Source organism: Eublepharis macularius, chromosome 16, assembly GCF_028583425.1.
Source record: "Eublepharis macularius isolate TG4126 chromosome 16, MPM_Emac_v1.0, whole genome shotgun sequence".
Taxonomy (NCBI): domain Eukaryota; kingdom Metazoa; phylum Chordata; class Lepidosauria; order Squamata; family Eublepharidae; genus Eublepharis; species Eublepharis macularius.
The window spans coordinates 47663233-47686490 of NC_072805.1; the positions used below are offsets into that span (position 1 = coordinate 47663233).

A 23258-nucleotide genomic window follows, 5' to 3' on the forward strand; every position below is an offset into this window, starting at 1 on the left:
ACTCTCTGGGAGCCGGCCAAGCAAGTGTTAATTTTGCACGCCCAGCAGCACTCCTCTCCCAAGGGCTGAGGGCAGGGGAGCTCGGCAGGCCTGGCCGCTTCCAAGCCACCCCCCATCCGGCGTTCCTCTCCCAGGCCCCAGAGCAGCCCCAACACATGTGCTGTCTGTCAGAGCCAGGCCTTGGGTATTTGAGCTCCGTCCAAAGCAGAGCCGCTTTGTGTGAGAGAGGAGGCGGCGACAGAGGCTGTCCAGCTCAGAGACCTGCCCAAGGCCCCAGACACGACCACCCGGCCAGCATGGGCATCCTCGCCACCCTCGCTGCTTTTCTCCTGGCAATGCTCTGGGCTCAGGTAAGGGTGAGGGTGAACTGGCATGGCAGGAGCTGAGCGTGGATAGCGCCCCACTGATGATAAGGGGGGGGTTCCTTCTGCTTTCTTCAGACAATCAGGTACTGCCCTAATGAGAGAGAGGATCTTGGGGGACCAGAGACTCACCCCCCCCCATACACACACCCCAGTTCCTTCTGGAATTTCAGTGTGGTATCCAAGATCTGGCAGGCTGTGCTGCATGCTGTTTGGAGCGATTTCTCCCATCTTTCCTTCCTCCTCCTCACCCCTTATGATGCTTCTTTTGAGACAGGAGTCTTCATGGCTAGTTACCAAAACCAAGGCAAAGCAGTGCTAAAGCAGAAGGTACCTCTGAGCATACACAGAGTGCCCCTCCTTTCCCAACTACATCTAGGTGGTCTTTTTTTTCTCCTGCTTTCAGCATCTGGCACATGGAGGTCTGGATTATGGGAGCTGGGTTGTGGTGTGCACAAGATGTGTGGGTGCTGTGATGTGTTGGGGGTCTTTCTTATTTTGCAGGGCTGTTTCTGTACATTCAACCCGCAAATGGTGTGCTTGTCCTAACCTCTTACATAGGCATGTGTGCAAATCCTGTCTCTTCCAGCAACACGTGTACGGACACCACAGTCTGCTGGGCCCCTTTTTTGTTGCATTACCAGAAATGTCTAGTTTCGGGGGGGGGGGCACCACACCCATGGAAACTCTGCTGAGAACAGCAGGTTGGATAGGGGGCTTGACCACATGAGGGAGCTTTCGAAACCTCATACCTTGGACACTTAGTTGATCTTTAGGGTGCTGTTGGGCCTAGGTCTTGCTCTACAATGCACATGAGCACTGCTGAGCCACCAAACCAGGGGATTGGGCCTGTCCCGAAAGCCGTGCCGGCACCTCACCGTCTGCATTTGCAAGAGGGAGACGGGTCTGTGATTGTGGCTGGGGGAGTGTTGCTTCGGGGAGTGGGGGGAGATTATTGCAAAAAGACCTCAGGATAGCCACCCAACCTGGAACTTCTAGTTTCTTTAACAGCTACCGCTAACCAGCTTTCCTTTCCATGGTGGAAGACTGGGGGAGGGTGCAGGCCAGGAAGAGGCGCTTCTGCTGAGGGCCACTGAAACACGCAGTCCCCAGAGGTCCCTGAAAAGCTGTGCGCGCACTCAGCTTCCATTCAGTTGGCGCTGATACTGGAGACCTGCTGCCCTTAGGCCAGGGAGTGGCCCGCCAATGGACGTTCGCCACAGGCAGAGCTCTTCCGTTCCTTTGTCTTAAAGGAACAGGTGGAGGCCCCAGACCTTCTCCCCACACTGAAAGCCCCCTTTGTCCCTCCAGAGTAGCTGGGGGGAGGCTGACACTACAAGAGCCAGCAGGACTCCAGAGTCTGCCACGGAGCTGTGGGGAGACGGGATTTGAGACACTTTGCTTCCCTCAAACGACTTTCAGCCCAGTGGGATACCCTTGGAGCCTTGGCTCTTCCCCTCTAGATGCTCAATAAGTAGCCTTCCTCGGAGGAGGAGGAGGAGGAGGAGGAGGGTTCCCTGAGAGGGATGGCCCAGAGAAGAAGGCCAGGAAGTCTGGGGTCTTCACCAGCTGTTCAGCCCTCCCTTCTTGGCTGTGAGGGACATGCCTCCCTCCAGCTTCCGATAGCTGCCTGCTGAGCCACCCAACCAGCAGGAAATGCCAAGGAGAATGTCGAATGCCAGGCTGGGAGCCTCCCAGTTCAAGCCGGCACAATGGTTGGGAGGAGGAACGTGGGAGCGCCAGGTGGCACGCATTAGCTCCACTCTACGCCAGGCTTATCCTGCAAGAGGGAGCAAGCGGGTGCTGGGGGGAGTGGTAAACCAAGCCACATGCGTGAGCATGAACTGTGACCTCCCATCTTGCTCAGCTCCTTGGGCCCCATCCGTGCTGCCTCCTCAGGCCTCCCCCCCCCCCAACTTCTGGAGATGGACTAGCTTCAGGGGAGGCAGGGTGGCTCAGCGGAAGAGCGTCTGCGTAGCATACCCGAAGGTCAGGGACTCCAACTCTGGCCTCTCCCTGCCAGAAGGATTACGTGGAGGGTGATGGGAAAGAGCCCTCTTTGCCTGGGCCCTGGAGAGCCACTGCCAGTTTGGGTAGGCCGGGCTTTGGTTGCCCAAGGGGCTCGCCCTGCCTAAGGCAGCTCCAGGCGCTCGTGGGCTCTGCTTGCGCTTTCTCACAGACTGGCACAGGCTCCCTTGGTATGCCGGTCCCACAACTGGCGAAGGGAGGAGGATCTCTCGCTATTCCCCTGTGCCTAGCCGCAATGTTCGTCCCTCCCAGTTCTGACACTGCCTTGGGGCTTTGGAACCCCCCGCCCCTGCGTGTCCAGGCTGAAGGGCCTCTTGGTCTGTCTGAGCCGAACAACAAGAGAAGATATCCTCTTGCTGGAGGGGGGGTGATTGTGCAGGAGGCTGTGTGTGTGTGCGCGCGCATTTGGCCACCTGCTGCCGTGGCATCCAGGGCTGGGCTGGGTTCCATTTCAGGGGGAGGGGGAGCAGGAGGGGCAGGGGGAGGGGGAGGGGACGTGCTTGTGCGCATCGGATGTTACGTTCCTGCTGGCTATGGAGGCATCTCATGGGAACAAAGGAACGCATCCCGGGGGAGAGTTGCTGGCTGAAGCCCCCTCAGTAACTCCAGTGGGGTGGCCGTGTGAGTCTACTGGGGCAAAGCCAAACAGAATTCCAGCAGCATCTTAAAGACTAACCACGTGGATTCACCAAAGCTTGTTCTGGAATAAATGTGGTTAGTTGCGTTAGTAGCTGTCTGTTTTGTTTTGTGAAGCTCCTGGCCTTTTGGGAGAGGTATGGCAGGCCTGCAATGTTGCCAAGGAAGGGTTGAGACCATCTGGGCCCGGTCTGTGCCGGGCCTTGGCTCAGCCTGTCCTCTGCAGGAAACACACAGGGAGGGCTGTACAGTGGAGCCGCAAGATGAACGCCAGGGAACTCTTCCAAAGGAAGAGCACAAGAATGTGGGGAAAAGCAGCTCTGAGCGTCGTTTTTTTTCAAAAACAAAGGAAAACAGAAGCCTGCCTGGGAAGAAGGGAGGAGAGGGTGTTCCCTTGGGCCAGAAGCTCCAAACAGCACCGCCGAACTGTGCCAAAGGCAGGGCTGGGATCTGGGCCTTGGGAAAAGAAGGGGTCAGAAGTCCTGCAGCCTCCTGCAGCTGTTGGGCGGGGGGGGGGGGGAGGCGGACAGCACATTCCTGCCCCACAGTTGCCTTTCTTTTTATAGCAGCAGGTTCCATTGGCCTCCACACCCCAACTTGCTCTTGCTGGGCTTTGGGGGGTCTGTTGGGCCAAAGGAGACGCGACTCCCCGACGGAATGCGCTGCAAAGACCTCCCCCAGCACCCTTAGCCAGGGTCCATATCGCTTGTGAGAAGACCTTTTGCTCTGTGCAAACTAAGCCTCTGCTTCCAGGCCCCCAGCCCCCCCCCAACAGGAACTCAACTGCTTGCTTGGTTCATCACAGTTGTGCTACCCCCTCCCTTTCCCCCACATAAATCTGTCTCCTTTTTGTGCTCTGGTGGCAAAAGAGCAGGGCTCAGCCCTTCCCCCGTGACTGCACAACCCTTCTCCCAAATCCTGCACAGCTGCTCCTGCCACAAAAGAGGCTTGTGTTACCAGACAGGAATTTCCCACACCTGCCATTTGCCACTCACCACAACCCACAAGGCGGCCGTTGGAGGGAAGTGGCACCTATTCACTCCGTGGGCAGAGGTTCCATGGGGGGTGGCCTCTGGAGGATATTAATAATATTAATGCCACGACGAACGCTGGATTTGAACCCAGTGGCACTTTAGAGACCAACGAGATTTCCAGAGGGTGGGATTTCAAGAGCTCCCTTCTTTTTCTTGGTGTCTGAAGAAAGGAGCTCCAACTCTTGGAAGCTCCTACCCTGAAACTCTTGCTGGTCTCTAAGGGGCCACTGGACTCAAATCCTGCTGTTCTACTGCAGACCAACACCTAAAACAATGAAAGGTGTAAGCCCTGAGGGCTCAGCAAACTCTGCTGGGATGAAATGGAGGCTCTGAGTGAAAAACCACGCTCTTGGTCCTCAAAGATGCCGAGAACAGAAGCGTCACCGCTGCTGAAGACTTAGCCACAGACGGAGCTCGGTTATGGTTTCTACCACTTGGTTTGAATATTGCAAAGGTGGTTCTGCAGTCTACACCTGGGGTGGGGGTGGATACCAGGGCAGCAGCCAGGACTGCCACCGGGCCTGGAGTGCCAGCCAGTCTCCCTGGGATGGCAAAGCTTCTAAGGGAACAGGAGGCTGTCACATGAGGAGGCACTAAGGTAGTTTTCTCTTGGCAGGACATCACTTGCTCTGAAGAGGCGGCTCCTAGCTCCCCTGTATTGCACCTAAGGCAGCAGAAGGCTGGAACGGGAAGGGTTAAGAGGGCCTGGGTGATCCCACCCATCAGCGTGTCTGAGAATCACAAGCGGATCCCTCACCTTTTGGTGCAGGTATGGCACGGGCACGGCACAGCACTGTGGGCTTTCAGCCGTGATGAGGGTAAAGGATGTCCAGCAGCAGACGGAGCGCACCAAAGGGGCAGGCCGCTGCTCTCGGCTCCTGGCTCTGACCTGGAGCCATGGCACAGAGGGTTGGGCCGATGGTTGCCAGGGCAACGGTCCCGTGCAGGAAGCTTTGTTCGGAGGCCAAGCCGTGCCCGCTTGCCTCCCAGTCTCACCCCCACATTCCCAAGTCCTGCACAGAGACCCCTCCTTCCTTATGGCCCACCACAGTCGGGCAGAATCAGTTGCCCTGCTCGGTGCCTCTAGTTGGGAGTGAAAAAGGAAATTCAACAATTCCCCTCTATGCAACACTGATAAAGGTTATGTCTTTTGAACTTTGTATTTTAGCAATCCTTGTAGCACATCGTTCTACATTTGTTTTGATTCCCCCCCCCTTTTCTCTTTCTGTACCCTTTTTTGTTCTAATAAAAAAAAATCTCCTCTATGCCATAATCAGCTAGCAGCACACCTAGCAGCTCCTCAGCATGCCTACCTTGAACATTACGGCATAAGTCCTGACGTGCTCCCTCATGCGCCATCATCCCGAAGGCACAGGTGCATCGTCAGCCAGTGCCTGGACAGGTTCCTCCCTTGTCGATCACGAGGTGCCCTCCTTGGCACATCACCTTAACACCCCCCACTGGGCCCACACCACCTGGGGGCATCTGAGCATGGTGGGCATCTCAGGTGTGTCTGGTTACAAGTAACACAGCACCGACGTCCTGCCGGCGGCTTGGGGGGGCTGCCAACCCTTCCCACCTTGCAAAGTCTGTCCTCTTGCGCAGATTAAATCAGACAAGCAGCAACCTGGAGGAGTCATCTACAACCTCAAGGGGCCAGGCGTGGATGAGGAGCCGCGGGGAGTCTTCTCCATCGATAAGCTCAGCGGGAAAGTCTACCTCAACACTATGCTGGACCGGGAAAAGAACGACCACTTTCGGGTAAGGACCCCTGGGCCCGAGTGTGAGTACAAGGGCCCCATCTGGAGGTCCCCGGGACACATGCACGCACGCACGCACACACGCACACACACACAAATCACTAGGAAGGGTGGGATGAAAGCCAGGGGCTGCCAAGCAGAAGCAAGGAGGGGTGCATGTCCAAGAGAGAAGGGTGCTTGGCAGATGACGGGATGGTGGGAGCTGGGGAAAGGGGGAAGCAGGTCAAGACGTGTGCCATGGCAAACGAGCAGGAGGACTCAGCACAGACTGCTCTTCCAGGAGAGGGACCCAGTCAGGCAGCCGGGGAGGGGGGCAATGCTTGGGGGCAGAGGGGGCCTCAGCAGTCAAGGCCTCCTGAATCATGTGGTGTTCCCCTGAGCATGGGCACCCATCTGCCATGGAGGCCTCTGCGAGGCAAGGGGTCCACACCCTGCCCCAATGCCCTCCCTGGAGCTAAGCCACCCCCAGCTGGGGGAAGCAGGACTAGTGCACATTTACACCCCATACTCTTGATACTCTTCCTCCTCCAGCTGAAGGCCTTTGCATTGGACCTGGGGGGAGTGACCCTGGAAGACCCCACTGACTTGGAGATTGTGGTCATGGACCAGAATGACAACCGGCCGCTTTTCCAGCAAGACGTCTTCTCGGCACATGTGGTGGAAGGAGCTGCCCCAGGTGTGTGAGCCAGGCCTCCCAATGGCTCTTGTTTTATGGGGACGGGCCAGTTTCCTGACTCCTGGCCCTGCTGGTGGCTGTATCTGTGCAGGAACTGAGGTACCGAGGGGTTGCATGTTCCGTGACAGCGGCCCAGTCCAAAGGCTTCCTGCGACCCACACCAGGCCTTGCAGCAGCGGAGCTACTGCCTGTTCACAGAATATGCAACCCAAGCTGAGGCACAGCTTGGTGAGTCCAAGGGCCTTGCTCCTGAGGAGAGCCGCCAGCTCTCCGGAGTGTCAGTTCCCAAGCAGGAGCTACCTGGTAGCTTAGGAGTAGGGGCCTGGGGGAGGCAGGAGGCACCGTTCTTAGTGGATCGGGGATGGTGTCTGATGGTAAAGCTGGTAGCAGAAGCCCACCACAAGTCCAGAAGGAAGCCCACCACAAGTCCCTTGGGTGTGTACCTTGCCCTGAGGTCAGAGACCTTGAGAAGGAGGCCAAATCAAAGCCAAACCCGGCATCTTGTGCGCTCTTCTCCCAAGTGAGCGTGCATAGGCTTGCCGCTTTAATAATAACATTCAATTTATATACTGCCCTTCAGGACAGCTTAACACCCACTCAGAGCAGTTTACAAAGTATGTTATTATTATCCCCACAACAACAAACACTCTGTGAGGTGGGTGGGGCTGAGAGAGCGCCTCGAAGCTGTGACTGACCCAACATCAGCCAGCTGACTTCAAGTGGAGGAGTGGGGAATCAAACCCAGCTCTCCAGATTAGAATCTTGCTGCTCTTAACCACTGCACCACTACACAGAATTGTATTTCTTTTCCTGGCTTTTGCATGGGCCAATACAACTGTTCACAGCCTTCCCCAGTATTTTTTGGCCCCTTAATAGATGATGGAGGGATTAGTGACGAGTATGAAACAAGGCGGCTTATCCCCATTTACCCATATTTCCCAGGAACATAGATCCAGAGGAGTTAGCCATGTTAGTCTGTAGTAGCAAAATAGAAAAGAGTCCAGTAGCACCTTCAAGACTAACCAACTTTATTGTAGCATAAGCTTTTGAGAATCACAGCTCTCTTCGGCAGATGCAAGACGAACCGTGCCCATCTCTAATGCATCTGCTACAGTAAAGTTGGTCAGTCTCAAAGGTGCTACTGGACTATTTTCTATTTCCCAGGAAGTGGCTTTTAGAAAGGCCTTCAGCCCAGCTCCCTTCTTACGGGAAATTAATGCTCCAAGGACGTCATGGCGATTGTTAACACAAACCAAAAGAACTCCTTTTGCCACTTTTACTTGGCTGAGGCTCTGGGCTAGCTGCGAAGTTAGACCAGGTTCCGAGGGGCTCTGAATGCTTGGCTGGACTAAGGGTGTTCTGGCTTCTCAGGTACGTTCGTGTTAAAGGCAGAAGCTACAGATGCAGATGACCCGGAGACCGACAACGCAGCACTGAGATACTCCATCTTGGAGCCTGCCCTGAACGGCGTCTTCGCAATGGATGAGCTCTCTGGGGAGCTCCACACGGCTCAAGTCGAGCTTGACCGGGAGGTACCCACCTCTTCCCTGGGGCTGGCAAGGGTGCATGTGGCGAAGGCCATCGGGTGCCACGTGGTGGCCTGTTTGTGGCAATGAGGAGCCTGCAGTTACATGCAAAGCAACAAAATGGCTGCAAACTGGATCCAAAGTAGACCTGACAGGGGAGAAATATTCCTCATTTGAATTTGCCTGTAAAGATGTCTAATTGATGTCCTTCCAGTACCATCTTTTTCTTAATGAGATGAAAACGTTTTTGGAAAAAACAGGTCTCAGAACCATTGAATCTAGCAATGTGGCATATTGTTGTTATTAATCCAGAGGAGTTAGCCGTGTTAGTCTGTAGTAGCAAAATCAAAAAGAGTCCAGTAGCGTCTGACGAAGAGAGCTGTGATTCTCGAAAGCTTATGCTACAATAACATTGGTTAGTCTTAAAGGTGCTACTGGACTCTTTTTGATATTGTTATTAACTTCATGTATATCACACATTTTTCACTGAAAGCAGATCACAAAATTTGGAAAGATTTTCAACTAGACAGCAAAGATCTCCAGTAAACAATGCTGTGGGACTAAGATTACAGAACTATAAAACCAATGCAAACAAAAATAGTCTAAAGCATGATATACCATAATGAGGAAAGTTTCACGTATGTAGCCATATAGGTATGTAGCAGAAGATCAAGATTTGGGTCCAAAAGACCAACGAGATTTCAAGGGTCTGAGTGTTTGGGTCATAATGAGGAAAGGGAGTTACAAAGGTAGAGGACAATATACTTAAGGAGGTGGTGATACGTGTAATAAACAAGGAAATAGTTTTATTACTATCCCATATAGAAGCCTTCTCCTCTGGAGATCAATTATCCTACCATTCAAATCCACTTGTAGACATTCTCTCAATTATTTTAGCAAAAGACTTGTTTTGACATAACGCTGTGCCTCAGTGCAATATGTGAAAAATCACAGTGTCAGAGTATGTTCTGCATCTAGAATATTAAAATGTAACATGTTCAGTTTCCTGCAAAATCCCCATCCAATCTATATGCAATGTTACAATTCTGTGACTGGGACTCTGGATGGGTACTTGGGCCCCCAAAAGAAACCCCCAGGGGAGAGTAGACTGGAGAGGGTTAACTCCCTGTGGCCCCCCTCTTCCCCCCGGATTGGAAGTGACCATCCCAGGTGCTGGCAGCCCCTAGAAAGGGGGAGAACAGGCAAAACAGACCTCGGTCTTTCTTCCTGTTTGGTGCTTCCCTACTGCAGGGAGCAATTTTAATCTGGGAAATTGTTGGTGTGAAATTAAAAAGAAAGAAGTTGCAGAGTTTAATATTAGCTCATTGGGAATAAGTAGACAGACTTCTGTGGTTTTAGTTCTAGAAAAATACTTTCACTACATATCAAGGAAAAGGGTACATTTGGTAAGAAAATAAAGAACAAAGAGCAATAAAATCTTAATATATGTTGCTAGTTAGTTGCCCCCCAATAGACTGGCTCATCCAATAGACAATCCTGGATTCCCTCATTAAGACTAAAGACTCCCCTTTCTTTGGCAAGAACTTTTACTCAGGTACTCAGGGCCGAAGTGGTCCTATGCTTAGCTAGCTGACTAAACAAACAGAATAACAATTTAACTCTTTCACGACTGAATATAGGACACTCGCTAAAATCCCAACAGAAATGGTGCAGGCGGGGGGGGGAGCAAAACCAGCACCACAGCACCCCCCCCCCCGGCTAGCCAAATTAGGGGGTGGTACAGCAGTCACTTCACTCCAGGGGCAAGTACAGTTTGGCCCTCAACGTGCCTTGACGTCCCCTCTCATGGGGGCAGGAATGTTGGGGGGACAGAGAAACCAGCTTTGGTTTACCGAACAGGGAACAGGGGGGGGGACGGGACTCTGTGCCTGCCTTCTTCCTGGACCCCTCACCACTGCCTGGCACTGTCTGTGCAGGTAGTTGGCGTTTACAACTTGACCCTCCAAGTGGCGGACATGTCTGGCGAGGGGCTCACCACGACAGCCAGTGCAGTGATCTACATCGACGATATCAACGACAACCCCCCTGAATTCTCTGCAAAGGAGGTAGGGTGCTGCCCTGCCTGGCCCAACAAAGAGGCTGCAGGATGAGTTCTGGGCTGGGGTGGAGAGATGGTTTGCAGGGGTCCTTGCCTTCTCCCCCCCCCCCCCGAGGCTTTTCTTTTAGGGTTTCTTGGGAGCGTTGGGGGCGCAGAGAGTGGCAGGGGTGGGCCCCTCTCAGCAGGAACAGGCAACTAGCAGTGTGGCCCTCAAAGACACACAGCTCCAGGCTGCTGGGGTGCAAAAGCAACTAGTTGTGATGCCACGACTGTTCAACCACGCTGGTTGCTTTGGGGGAATCTGCTCCTCAGCAGCTTCTGTGTCTCTCACTGATGGGTGGAGCCCAGCCTCAGCATGAGGAGAGGGAGGGGGTGCGAAGCATCCGTGCCCATCCCAGAGATGCTCAAAGCCCCCTCCTCCGTCTCTTGCAGTTCTTCATGGAGGCCCCTGAGAACAAAGAGGGCGTGGTTGTTGGGCGGCTGATGGTGCAAGACAAGGACCTTCCTGGCTCTCCTAACTGGCTGGCCAAGTTCACCATCCTAGAAGGGGACCCCGAGGGAGCTTTTGCCATCCAGGCAGACCCCCTCACCAACGACGGCATTGTCTCCCTGGTGAAGGTAAGGAGCCCGTCTCTGTTGTCAGGCCCAGCCAGCCATGGATGTTCCGGGTGCCTCTGAACATGCACAGAGTGCATTCTGCTTCTTATCCCTCTTCCCTCCCCCTCTCCCCACCTGAAATCCGAAGGCAGGACTTCCAAGGTGGACCCGTCTCCTTTGAGCACTTTATTCCTGCCTGGCCTGGGCCCTGGAACAGGTAAATGCTGGGCGTGCAAGGGGTGCCGGCCCCACCCACCACCGCCCTTGCTCCCCTTCCAGGCCCTTGACCACGAGCAACAGGACCAGTTTGAACTGCTTGTCTCCGCCCAGAACCAAAGTCCCCTGGAGCCGTCAGCCCCCAAGGCTGCCCGGGCTTTGGCTACAGTGCGGGTGCGGGTGCTGGATGCCAATGAAGCCCCCTTCTTCCGGGAGAACCCCTGGAAGGGGAGGGTGGATGAAGGTGCGCCCCCCGGCACGGAGATCACCATCTACCGTGCAAGTGACCCCGATACCCACCAGGCGCAAGAACTCAGGTGAGTCGGAGCTGAGGGGGCGCAGGATTCTCCAGGAGCTTCCAGCCCTTGCTCAACTCCCGAAGGCACTGCAGGTTAGAGTGGGCGTGGAGGGGGGCTATTCCTAGAAGGAAGGGAGTGGGAAGCATTCTGGGAGCAGCCTGCATTGGTGCGCCAGGGCTGGGTGGATTCTGGTCTATGCATCCCTCATTGCACAGGGAAGGATGAATCTGGCATCCCGTTGTGTGATCTTCACACACACACACCTTTAAGTCTCAAACTCTTATGACTATAAAGAAAGGTGGAAATGTTTTCTTGTGTCTCTGGATTTGTGCAGAAGGGTGTATCCTTCTGTCCCCCACCACCCAGTCCTCACGGCAGGCTGTGAGTGCTCTGGCTGAAGGACAAGCCCCGGACCCCTGGCCCTGCATCTCTCAGCATCTCTCTCTTGCCAATCTGTACCCCCAGGTATTCCCAAGCCTTCAGCCCAGACAACTGGCTGCAAGTCGACCCTGAGTCCGGCATGGTGCGCACACGCCACACGGTGCCGCCACGGGCAAAGTTCTTGGAGGGATGGTATACCACACAGATCCTGGCCTGTGATAATGGTGAGAAGGGAGGCTGGTGTGGCTCTGGCCCAGAAACGTTGAGGGAATGGCTGCCGCTCTTGGGCACTGCACTGGTATGAATTAAAATGCTGATCAAAGCTACAGCCAATGAGCCTCAACCCACCTCACTGGCTGTGTGAAGTGGTCTGCTCAGCTGGCAAGAAGATGTACAAACAGAAGGTGGCTGATGTGGCCCAGATGTTTCTGCCACAGTAACCCTGCTAGCCTTCCTGGCACCACAAGCTTTGCTCTTCTGGTTGTGTCAGAGTGGTGCAGCCAGTCTTCTGGACACTGGCCTCTCCAGAGAGCGAGGGAAAGGAAGCCACGGCGTCGGGCAGCCCACTTCAGTCCAGCAGGGCTGGCTTCCACAAACGGGTGCTTCCTGGTGCCCCCCCCCCCCCGCAGGCTGCTCACGGCTGGATCCCAAAGAGGAAAGCAGCCCTGTTCTCCAGGGACCACGGGGGTGCTTCGGGAGAGCCGTCTGGGAAGGAGGCGGGGCCCTGCACACGTCCCTCCTTGCTGCTGATCTCTCCTGTTGCAGAACAGATTGAGAAGGCAGTAAAGGGACTGTGCAAATGCGCCGGGACTGACTCCCTCCAAGGCTCCCCGGCCTCCCCTCTTGGCGAAAACTACCCCGTCCCGCTCCCTTCTTGGCCAGGCAGAGTCTGCAGCAGCAGCTGGGCCGACGCTGCAGGGGCGCTGGCTGCAAGAGCGCCTGGCACAGCCGGCTGCGCTGCCCCTGCCTCTGGAGGCTCCGCCGCACGGGGCCCTCCGGAAAGCGCGGCGCCTTCCCTGCCTGCCTTTCAGGAAGCCCCCCCCTCACCGCCACGGGGACCCTCTCGGTCGAGGTGCTGGAAGTCAACGACCACGCGCCGCTCCTGCTGCCGGCGTCGGGCGAGCTGTGCCAGCCGGGGGGCAGCCTGGTGCTGGGCGCCACCGACGAGGATCTGCCGCCCCACGCCGCCCCCTTCCACTTCGGATTCAGCGCCAGCGGGACGCAGCTGGCCCACAACTGGAGCCTCACGCCGGCCAACGGTACCTGCGGGCGGGGCCCTGGCGAGCCCCTCTGGCCGGGGGGCGCGGGGGGCGGCCCGTCCCGCCTGCCCGGCCTGCCTCACCCTCCTCTTCCTCCCCAGCCACCCACGCGCTGCTGCGGCGCCGGGGCGAGGCGGCGCCGGCGGGGCTGCACGTGCTGCGGCTGCTGCTGCGCGACTCGGGCCGGCCGCCGCGGGAGCGGGAGCAGCTGCTGAACGTGTCGGTGTGCGCCTGCGGCCGGGGCGGCGCCTGCCGGGCCGGGCCGGCCGCCCTCGAGGGCCCCGCGGCCGGCCTGGGCGCCGCGGCGCTGGCGGTCATCCTGAGCAGCGCCGCCCTGCTCCTGCGTAAGTGGCCCGGGCGCGGCGCGGCGCGGAGAGGCGGGCGGGCTCCGGGGGGGGGGGTCCGGGGCGCCTCTGCCCGGCCCAGCCCAGCCCAGCCCAGCCCTTCCCTCCCTCCCTGCAGTGCTGGCGCTGCTGGTGGCCGCCGTGGAGCCGTGGCGGCGCCGCCGGGCGCTGGGCCGGGCGCTGCTGGGCGGCTGGCGGGACGACGTGCGCGACAACGTGCTCAACTACGACGAGCAGGGCGGCGGCGAGGAGGACCAGGTGAGCGGCGCGGGGCGGGGCGGCGGGCGCGGGGGGCGCGGGGCGGGCAGCGGCTGCAGCCCGGCGCCTCCCTCTCCTTCTCCCCGCAGGACGCCTACGACCTCAGCCAGCTGCGCCGCCCGGAGCTCCTCGCGGCCCGGCCGCCCCTCCGCCCCGAGCCGCCCGCCGCCTTCGGCCCGCGCCCGCGCCGCGCCCCCGCCGGCCCCTCCGACATCGAGGACTTCATCCGCGAGGTGAGCCGGCCGGAGGGCGCCCGCAGGCCGCTGCCCCGCCGTGGCCCCGAGCGCAGGACGGAGCCGCACTCCCGGGAAGGGGACGCGGGGGCGGGCCTAGTGGAAAGAGAGGCGCTGCCGCTTTCCCCTCTCGCCAGAGGCGGCGGAGATCGCGGCTCGGAGGGTTTGTCAGCGGCCTTTCCGCCGCCGCAAAGGCGCTGCCGGTTTCTCCTCCCTTTCCCGGAGGCGAAGAAGAAATTAACAAACGCGCGGAGCGGGGGCCGATTGACAGCGCCGCCGCCGCCTCCGGCTTTTTAAACTCCGCTTCCCGCTAACATTGCCTCTCTGGGCAGTTGCCTCTTGTAAGATGTCTCGTGTAGAGAGACTCCGAGAGCCAGATCCGGGGCCAGGGGCGCCCTAAAGACCAACTGGATTTCCAGGGGGGCTCTAGAGGGGCTTCAGGCAGTGCCTCACGGCCCGCGGGATCCAGCTTGAAAGCACATTCTTGGTCTCTAAAGTGCCCCTGGACCCCCATTTTGCTCTTTGACTGCAGATCGACCCAGCCACCCTCTAGAAACTCTGTTCTGGAGTTTTGACAGAAACTGGTCTGGTTTAAGTTGTATACCCCACCCCAAACCCCCACAGAAGTTTGTAGGTATCTCCTAGGATTTCACTAGCACAATTCACACCTTTCCAGTCTTCTCTCTGTAGGGCAAGAGACTTGCTTGTTATTAAGTAACAGTTAAGAGTAGAGATTTGCCAGCCACAGGGCAGCACCCCACATCCCCTAGTCCCTGCTGGCAGGGCATGATTGGTAGTCCCACTGAAGTGAGAGATCCTACCCGTGAGCATGGATGCCATAGACCCATGGGAACAGCAGCAAAATATCCAGGACAGGGACGGGAAAGTCCTGTGGATGGCTGGGGAAGCATTCAAACAAGCTCAAGAGCCCCCGTCTTCCCCTGCAGGGGCTGGCGGCAGCAGATGCGGACCCTGGCGTGCCTCCCTACGACACAGCCCTCATCTACGACTACGAGGGGGACGGCTCGGCTGGTGGGTCCCTCAGCTCCATTCTTTCCAGCTCAGCGGATGAGGATCAGGATTACGACTACCTCAATGAGTGGGGGCCACGCTTCCGGCGCCTGGCGGAGCTCTATGGCCAATAAGGAGAAGGCACAGGGATTGGAGGGAGGGGACGAGATGGAGCCAGGTGCGCCAAGACACAGTGTGGGCCTCCTGGCAGCCGTGGAAAGACCTGGGACTTCCTCAAGAACCCTTCACAGACTGCAGGGATCATCTTTCCCCTGGGATCTAGGCTGGGGGGAGGGACCATTACTCCTCCCTGAGCAGCAACAGCCTCCCACCCTTCCGGGGGAGGCAGCATTTGGCACACCTGAAGCAGAACTCCCTGGGAGTCAGGCCCACTGCCTGGAAGAAAAGCCTGACACCCGGGGGTGGGCCCTGGAGAATGCTTTGCAAGAAGAGCTGAGCACCACCTCCCCGCAGGACTGGAAACTGGGCGGGGGGGGGGGCACTCCTCCCATCGTGCCAGAAGAAAGGAAGGGCATGAAGGAACTGATGGCAGATGAATCGGGACAGATCCTGGCACTGAAGGGAAACCAGGGGGGAAACAGCAGAAAGGCCAGGAGAGGGTAGTTGGGCAAAGTTGAAGGACTTTAAATCAAAGGGGAACCAGCCAAGGCAGATACTGGGGAGCTACGTCACAGGGAGCGTGTGCCCCTTTCTGCCCTCGCCAAGTGACCATCTGGCACAGGCATGAAGTTGCCCTGTGCACAGAATACCCGGCCCAAAGACGGCACCTGGCTCCTTCCCCGCTGCCCGCCATGACAGCCCCAGGCCCTGTTCTCATGGGAGGAGGGGGCTCTCGGTGCCAGCCACTGCACGGAAGGTGCTGGGCTTTTGCTGCGAGACTGGTGAGGCGGGGCGGGGGGGGGGGCGGGGGGGGGGATAAGGAAGTGTCTTGGGAGGAGCCTTTGGCCTTGGAGGAGGGGCGGGTGGCAACTGCAAATAAAGCGAAAAGAGAATGGCCTAGAAACAGCCGACCCGTTTATTGGTGGACCTGTTCATGCCAGAAAACTGCAGTGTGTGTGTGCTCTGCCCCTGTATAGCCACGCCGACTCCTTCAAGAGAAGGGGGGCTCTACAGAGTCACCTGGTGAGGCCAAGCTACAAACACGACACCGAAGAGTTCTGACGTAGGGAGCCGGGGTGGTTTTAACAGTCCCCCGCCCCAAACAGCTCCAGGTTCTTGCCGCTCGTGCCCACGGCTTGGGGTGCAACACAGTCTCTGGGGATACCCTCTACACCCCGTCCGCTGCCCTGTCCTGCCCCGTGGGCTCCGGAAGCAGTTTCATCCGGAGTTGGGAATCCAAGCCTCGATGTGCTCCCAGCATATTCTTGGTGGCCGAGACAAGTCGAGCGTAGCTGGCTGGATCATAGGCCCCGTCCCCCGACCGGGGAGAGAGCAGCGGCACGTGATCCCGGTGGCGGCGAGTGGACTGGAAGAGAGGAGGCCGGCGCTGGCTCTCCCCGTCCTGCATGGAGTCTGGCAAAGGCCTGCCGCTGGTCTCAGGGAGCAGCATGATGCTGAGCACCGACAGGATGGCGAAGGAGGCAAAGACCACGTGGTGCAAGAAGAAGCCCCGGCTGTTGTGGAGGTCCATGATGGGAGCAGCAGCCAAGCCCACCGAGCTGGCGGCCAGGATGAGGCCCAGCCCAGCCCCCCTGCAGAGAGAGGAAAGGAGACAAGGGGCAGTCATGACCCACTGCCCACCTCTGGCCCCTCCCTTCCCAGTCCACCAACCTCACCGTGCCCTGGGGCTGCGGGCAGGCAAGAGCGCCAGACAAGAGCACGGTGGGGGGGGGGTTACATTTGCCTTGCATTGGGGACAGGAAGCCTGGCTTGGGCGGGGAATGCCACCACAGGATCTTGATGAGGGCTGGGGACTTGCTGCTCGTCTGTGTGTTCCACCTGTGCCAGTTCCCGCAAGCAAGGCCCCCCCCCGGGGCACCTTTCTCACCTGACTACAGTGGGCAGGACTTCACTGGCAAAGAAGATGCTGAGGGCAGTGACAGCTTGTGACGCAAGAATGCCCAGGATGGAGAGCGCCAGAATGAGCCAGGCCGTCAAGTCTAGAGAAGAGACAGAGAACCTTGCTCTTGTGCCTCTGCCCAGCCCCAACACATCACCCTTTGCAATCCAAGCCACGCTGTGACAGAAGCGGAGCAAACTCTGGCTGGTGACTCAAGCCGCCAAGCCAAACCACGCAGGCAAGTTCTCCTCCCAACAACAACAGATCAAGAGAGAAGATAGAAAGCTGCTTTGCACATTAAAACTACAAGAATAAGAAACGCTCTCCCGTGGCAGAGCAGAGAGCCCATCGTCCCCTCTCGCCCACTACAGGATGAACACAGCCCCGCCCCTCCTCCTCACTGCCTCTATCCCTTGGTGCTGCACTTCTCCCAGGAAATGACATCACGTGCCCCGCCTCTCTCCTTACACTGGGTGAGGGCCAGCAGGAGCAGCGAGGAAATCCCCATCGCGATGGTGCTCAGGAGGAGGACAGGCCGGCGTCCAAAGCGGTCCACGGTCAGGCAGAGGAAGAGGAGGGCCACCCCCTCAGCCCCGGCCAGCAAGAAGTAGGGGAAATAGAAGTGCGGCGGGTAGGGAGTCAGGTTGCGGGTGAAGCAGTGGCGGATTCCACTCCCGATGAAACTGACCGAGCGAGAGGGAAGGAGGTCAGATGCTTTGCACACTGAAATAGCTACAGCGACGACAAGCTGGTTTTGGCAGCTGCAAGAGGAGCTGCGGCTCCTTGAGAGAAAGGATCAGGGCCCCAAAAGGAAGCATGGCAGCACCCCCTCCCCCAACCACCCCACAGGACCACGTGCCGAGCTGCTGCTCTGCAGCTCCCCTGGCTAGTTGGACACCACCAGAGCCACCCCACGTTGGCTAGGTCCTTACGCTGCAAAACCGAGGATAAGGCTGTTCTTCCAGATGACGCGGGTGCAGAAGATCTTACAGATGTTGTGGTACTGGGGCCGGGGCAGCTCTTGCGACAGATTCTGTGCCTCTGGGGACAGAAAGGGGGCTCCTTAAGCCAGCCAAAAGGAGCCAGGAGGCCTCTGGCCACTCCCAGCCACTCCTGCTGGCGCCCCCGGGGGGCTACTCAGAGCAACCAAGGAGACGTCCCAGCTCAGGTGCTCTTCACCAGGCAAGCCAGCTCGGGAGTGGCCAAGAGGAACTCCCTCCTTCGGGTGCCATTCTCGCGGAGTTGCACAAGGTAGACCTCGGTAGGTGAGAGCTACAAGCCACAGGGACAGAGCCCCACCGCAAACGCCAGGGCTGCCTGGGCTTGGCCTTCAAGCCCACTCCCCCTCTCCAGGAATCAACAACAGGGAAGAGCTGGGGCACCTACCCACACACACAAAAAGGGGGGCATTATGGCTGTAAGCCATGCTTGTGCCCCAACCCGTGCCAGCCCTCACCGCCAAAGAGGTGCTCCGGGGTGTAGAAGTCCTCTTCCAGGCGCACGCCGTTTCCCTCTGCCAGGCTGCGCAGTGCCCTCTTGCCTTTCTCCACCTGGTGGGTAGCCAAGAGCCAACGGGCGGACTCGGGGAACAGGGAAGGGCACCTGCACAAGAAAGGGAGTCTCGGCCTATGGGTCACTGGGGAGGGCGGGGGGCACCTTTCCAACCCTAGAAATCGCCGCCATGTTAAACCATGGCCACTGCATGCAGGCAACACGCAGCAGGCCACGCTCCAAGATTATGGGATGGAAACAGAAAGGACAGGCCTGACACACCTCATAAAGTTATTGCGAAAGTGTGTACAGGGAAGTACTCCCCAGAGGGGCTCCCTCCCCTCCCTCTCCCTGCTGGCTACTTGGCAAGCTTTCCTTGCAACCCTTCCAGCAGGGAAGGGGCCTCTCCAAGGCCACGCACCACTTCTTCTGCCATCCCAGAGGACTCCTGGAGTGTTTGATGGGTGCTGAGCAAACATTCTTCATTGCTGGAGTGCTGAAGCCCTTCTGTTCCAGAAAAGGCACTCGAGAAAGCTGCAACCCTACACTCACTTCTAGCTGCATCCTCAGGCCATATGCAATATGAGGTGTGGAAAAGGTGTGGGTGTTACAACAGACCCGGGACACCATGAACTCAGAAAGAGAAGGGAGCCAAGGCCCTGGAAATGCACAAGCACCCACCCAGAAGGCGCTAGCTTTTCCTGGGCCCACAATCCCCGGGAAGCACAGGTTCCTCACCATCGGGCCTCCCAAGCACCCCACGTTCCCTAAGAGGGCTGGGAGTGGAGAGGTACGAACATTTTCTCCCTGTCTCAGAATACTAAGACTAGAAAGAATCAAGTAAAGTCAATTTAGGACAGGCAAACTGAAGTCCTCCTCACATGACAAAGTAAACCTCTGGAACTCACTGCCACAAGGTATAATGAAGGCCAGCAACTAAGACGGCTTTAAAGGGGGAACTAGAGGAGGAGAGATGCATGGGCCATTATTGGTCATGACAGGCAAACAGAACCTTCATATTCAGGAGCACTGTACATCGGAATGTTAGTGTGGAGTACAAGAGGAGGGTTTTTGGCCTTCCAGGCTTGCTTGTCGGACTTCCCGGTAGGCTAGGAAGACCGGATATGGAGCAGACGGACCACGGCCTGATACAGCCGGACTCTTTGTTACAATGCTGCAAACGGGCTGTTCTTTATAAGGAGCCCCTCCATTACCCCCCTGCTCCCCCCACTCCAGAAGATCAGTTGGGGAGTTTTTCCAGCCACCTCCACAAAGGCCACTTCCTAGAATATGAAGTCCCCACAATGCCTTACGTTAAATTCCACTCTCACATGGCACAATCAGCTTGCATGCTTAATAATGCTGAGAGCACAAAGTCAGTGGTAATGTTTGTGGGAAATAAAACACAAAAGGCTAGGGAGTCCTAATCTTCGAAAAGGTTTCTTGGTAGTGAGGCCGGGGGGCGGGGGGGGGGAGGCTGCGTCAACTTACCCTTCGCATCATTTCAAGAGGCTGGATGCTGCTAGCTGCCCCCACTCACCTCGAAGAGTCACACACCTGAGCCCCAAGGCTCCTGCCCTCGGATCAGCGTCTCCGACGCACGAGACACACTTACCACCAACAGGCCGCCAGCAGCGCCAGCCCCAGGGTTACTGCCCCCTGCAGGACCCGCCACTCCTTGCAGGCCGCTGCCAGCCCTGGCAAGAGCAGCTCTCCGAACACCCAACAGAAACCGGCCCCCATGGTGACAAGCAACCGATGAGGAGGGTCACACAGCTCCAGCCCTGGGGAGGAAGCACAACGAGAGGCAAAACCAAAGAGAAAAGCGGGAGGAGGGCGGGGGGGGGGGATGCACGGTGGCAGCAGGGGAGCAGCAGGCAGCAAGCGATTACAGCAAGGGGTTTTCCAGGGGGCTAGCGCAGTTAGTCTGTAGCAGTCCAGCAGCACCTTCAAGACCAACCAGGTTCCCCAGGGTGTAAAGCTTATACGAGACAAATCTCACTTTGTCACCTTCTGTGGGAAACCCTGTAAGTACACAGGTACCCTCCCTTTCGGGCCCAGAAAGAACCTACCAGCCCCTGTGGCTATGCCGTTCCCTTTGCCAGCCAACTGCCTGTGGTCTCTTGGACCCATTTCAGCTTCGATTGGATTTACATCACAACTCCAACCAAACTGGAAAAATAAGGCGGCCTGCCTCTCGCATCCAGCTCACCTTCACCCTGGGGTCGGCCAATCTGCAGGTGGCCCCTAGTTACTGCTGGCTCACAGTTCCCTAAGGAGCCACAGTTATCTCTGACCGGCCCCAGATGGCGATCTCCCAGGCGCTCTCCTCCACGTCTTGGAGCTTTGCCGCTTCTAGCTGGAGACGCCCAGGCCATTATGCAGACCTAGGCCTGGAGCGCCAGAGGACAGGGGTGCCAAGACAAGCGGTGGCCCCAGCAGCACCCCCTGGCCCCAGGGCTCCGCCTGAGCGCATGGCATGTGAGGAAGTGACACCAGCTGCCAGGACTTGCCTGCCTGGCCTACCTTCTCCTGTCCCCAAAGGCAAGAGGGAGGAAGAGCAGGTGACTGCCAGCCCCCTAACCATGCTTTGGGCCCACTCAGTCTGCAGGGCAGCAGCACCGTGCACAGCTGGGGCCCCTGCCCAGCCCCTCGTGGGCCTGCCTTCCCCTCCCAAGGAGTGAGGCAGGGAGAGCAGGCAGCGGCTGGCTCCTCTGGATCTAAACAAAGGTGGGGTGTAGGAGGTGCTGCAGCTGGCCCAAGACCCTAAAAGACCCTGCTTCCAGCACCCTAGGCTCAGATCAGCGCAAGTAATACAGGGCCTGTAGCCACTGCGTACAGTGAGGCCGTAACAGAGATGCCCTGCCGGTGCCCCACGGGAGACTGAGCCCTGCTCTGGGGCCCAGCCATGTGAGGGCGTCCTGCCTTCACAGCTTGCTTAGCCTCTAAGGATCCTGCCACAGACACAGAGTGCCTCCCCGTGCCAGTCTCCCGGTCAGGGAGCCCTGGGGCAGCACAGGGCCACTCACTTGCCACGTAGAGCGAGACGAAGGTGCCCGCCAGCGAGGCCCCGAAGAACAGCCGTAGGAGTGCCAGCATGGTGTAATTCACTGCCAGGGCCACGGCCGCACCCAGCGGGATGGACAGGATGAGAGAGAAGACGAAGGCCGGCCGACGCCCCAACCTGGCGATTGAAGACGGGGGGGGGGGCGCTGTAAGCAAAGTTCCTTCCCCGCCGGAGCCCCCGCAGCCCGCCCACCCCCTCTTGGCCGGCCTCCGGGCCTGTCCCAGCCACCGCCACGAGCGGCGATCAGCGGCCTGCCTGGAGGCGCCCCGAGGAAGCCGGGCGAGCAACAAGGCGCAGCCTGGGGGCGGCCGAAAGGCTCCGGAGCTGCCCCCGCCGACGTGCGCCCGAAGCGGGAGGCCCCGGTTTGCTCGGCCGGCTCTGGCCACGGGGCGACGGGGGGGGGCGTCCCAGAGGCGCCCGGGGAGCGGCCCCGGCCCTGCGCCCCCTTTCCGCGGCCCGGAGCAGGCAAGGGGCAGGGGGGGCGCCTCACCTGTCGGCGGCCGCGCCGAGGGCCACGAAGCCCAGGCCCCGGCCCAGCAGGTGGCTGGTCTGCTCGAGCGGCACCCGCCAGCGCTGCGCGCACACGAGGTCCCACTGCAAGGCAAGCGAGGCCCACACGCTCAGCCCGCGCCCGGCCCGGCCCGGCCCGGCCCGGCGCCCCGTCCTCCTCCGCCCGCCCGCCCGCCCGCCCGCGGACCTGGGTGACGAGGGTGGAGCGCAGGCCGGCGGCGGGCAGGGCGTAGTGCCAGCCGCGCGTGCAGGGCCCGGTGGCGTTGGGGCGGGCGGCGGCGGCGGCGGCGGGCGGGTAGCGGTAGAGCAGGCAGGGGCTGCCGCGCGGCGCCGAGGCGTTGAGCAGCTGCGGGCCGGAGGCGTTGCGCAGCGCCGGGGGCAGCAGGGCCGGGTCGGGGCGGCAGCGGTGCGGCGGCGTGGCGGCCAGCAGCAGCCCCGCGGCCAGGCCCAGCGCCAGCGGCACGGCGGGCAGCCCCGAGGCGGCGGCCAGCAGCCGCCCGCGCCGCCCGAAGCCGCCCGCCCGCCGCAGCAGCCGCCCGTCGAAGTCCATGCGGCGCCGCGCCGGCGGGCAGCGCGCTTAAGGGGCGGCGCCCGGCCCCGCCCGCGGTCTCGGCCTCGGCGCCCCGCCCCTGCCCGGCTCGCCCAGGCCCGAACCTGGCCCGGCCCCTCCGCAGGCGCTCTTGCTCCGCTCGTCGGCTTCGCTGCCACCCGCCCTTTCTCCCCTCCGTGGTGGCCTCACAACAGCCCTGCAAGGTAGGCCAGGTTAGGGAGCACCACCCAGAGAGCTTCCATGGCCCAGGGCGGAATTCGCACCCGGGGCTGCCCGATCCCACCCCGCTTCGAGCCACACTGGTGCTCTACGCAACCCCCCGCCTGTCCCCGCTGTGACTTTGGCCCACGCTCCTGGAGCAGTCGGCCTCTTGCTGGGGGTGGGGGTGGGGGCCAGCTGCCCCCTGGCAGGGAGTAAGAGACCCTCCCCCTTGCTTTCACTCTGGCCGGGCTCTCCCGAGGGTGCCAGGGTCCAAGCATGGCTGCATTGGAGGCGTCCTTGCAGACTCAGGCCCCAGATTAGACGACAGCAGGAAGAGCTGGGGGCCCGGTGGGTTTCCCGGTCATTCCCTTTTGGAGGAAAACAGCTCAGGCAGAGTCCCCACCTAGTTACTGCCAGCTGACCCTTGCAGCACTCCTGCCCAAGAGGCTCTTCTGGTGCCCACCGGGCTCCTCCTCTCCTGCAGGCAGGAGGGGCAGAGTGGGGAGGGCCAGAGCCCCTTCTCTTCTCTTGCCCCATCCAAGCAAACCTCTGGCAGAGCAAACGTGGCCCTCGCCGACAGGGCCTCTGGCAGTGGCTTTTCCCTCTTCTGTTGGCTCAGCTGGGCTGGGCAGTTGGTAAGGGAGGGGAAGAGCAGCTGGGAAGGAGGCGGCAGAGCTCTCCAGACTGGGCCGGCAGGTTTCCTGACTTGCCAGCCACAGGTTGCTTACAGCCACCCTCTG

The 23258-nt window shown here is 59.2% G+C and overlaps 2 protein-coding genes across 2 annotated transcripts; one reads left to right on the top strand and one right to left on the bottom strand.

Moving 5' to 3' along the window:
* The first annotated feature begins 203 nt into the window (after nt 1-203).
* Nucleotides 204-15585, top strand: CDH15 (cadherin 15). The gene is made up of 14 exons (XM_055000151.1): nt 204-350; nt 4677-4829; nt 5666-5821; nt 6352-6496; nt 7868-8028; nt 9960-10088; nt 10514-10699; nt 10958-11211; nt 11659-11798; nt 12606-12833; nt 12935-13177; nt 13296-13435; nt 13525-13668; nt 14616-15585. The coding sequence occupies exons 1-14, from the start codon at nt 297-299 to the stop codon at nt 14811-14813; spliced, it is 2331 nt and encodes a 776-aa protein (XP_054856126.1). The 5' UTR covers nt 204-296; the 3' UTR covers nt 14814-15585.
* Nucleotides 15586-15697: 112 nt separating this feature from the next.
* On the bottom strand, nt 15698-22317 carry SLC22A31 (solute carrier family 22 member 31). The gene is made up of 9 exons (XM_055000760.1): nt 21955-22317; nt 21748-21851; nt 21220-21374; nt 19806-19974; nt 18156-18301; nt 17632-17740; nt 17168-17382; nt 16688-16799; nt 15698-16391 (listed from the first exon to the last, which is right to left on the bottom strand). The coding sequence occupies exons 1-9, from the start codon at nt 22315-22317 to the stop codon at nt 15968-15970; spliced, it is 1797 nt and encodes a 598-aa protein (XP_054856735.1). The 3' UTR covers nt 15698-15967.
* Nucleotides 22318-23258: the final 941 nt, after the last annotated feature.

Coding starts and splice junctions, on each gene's coding strand:
- CDH15 (XM_055000151.1), top strand. CDS start 297: ATGGGCATCCTCGCCACCCTCGCTGCTTTTCTCCTGGCAATGCTCTGG. Junction 5,822..6,351: donor AAAAGAACGACCACTTTCGG/GTAAGGACCCCT, acceptor TTCCTCCTCCAG/CTGAAGGCCTTTGCATTGGA. Junction 13,436..13,524: donor GCGGCGGCGAGGAGGACCAG/GTGAGCGGCGCG, acceptor TTCTCCCCGCAG/GACGCCTACGACCTCAGCCA.
- SLC22A31 (XM_055000760.1), bottom strand. CDS start 22,317: ATGGACTTCGACGGGCGGCTGCTGCGGCGGGCGGGCGGCTTCGGGCGG. Junction 21,852..21,954: donor GCTCCACCCTCGTCACCCAG/GTCCGCGGGCGG, acceptor CTTGCCTTGCAG/TGGGACCTCGTGTGCGCGCA. Junction 16,800..17,167: donor CCTGCTGGCCCTCACCCAGT/GTAAGGAGAGAG, acceptor TCTCTTCTCTAG/ACTTGACGGCCTGGCTCATT.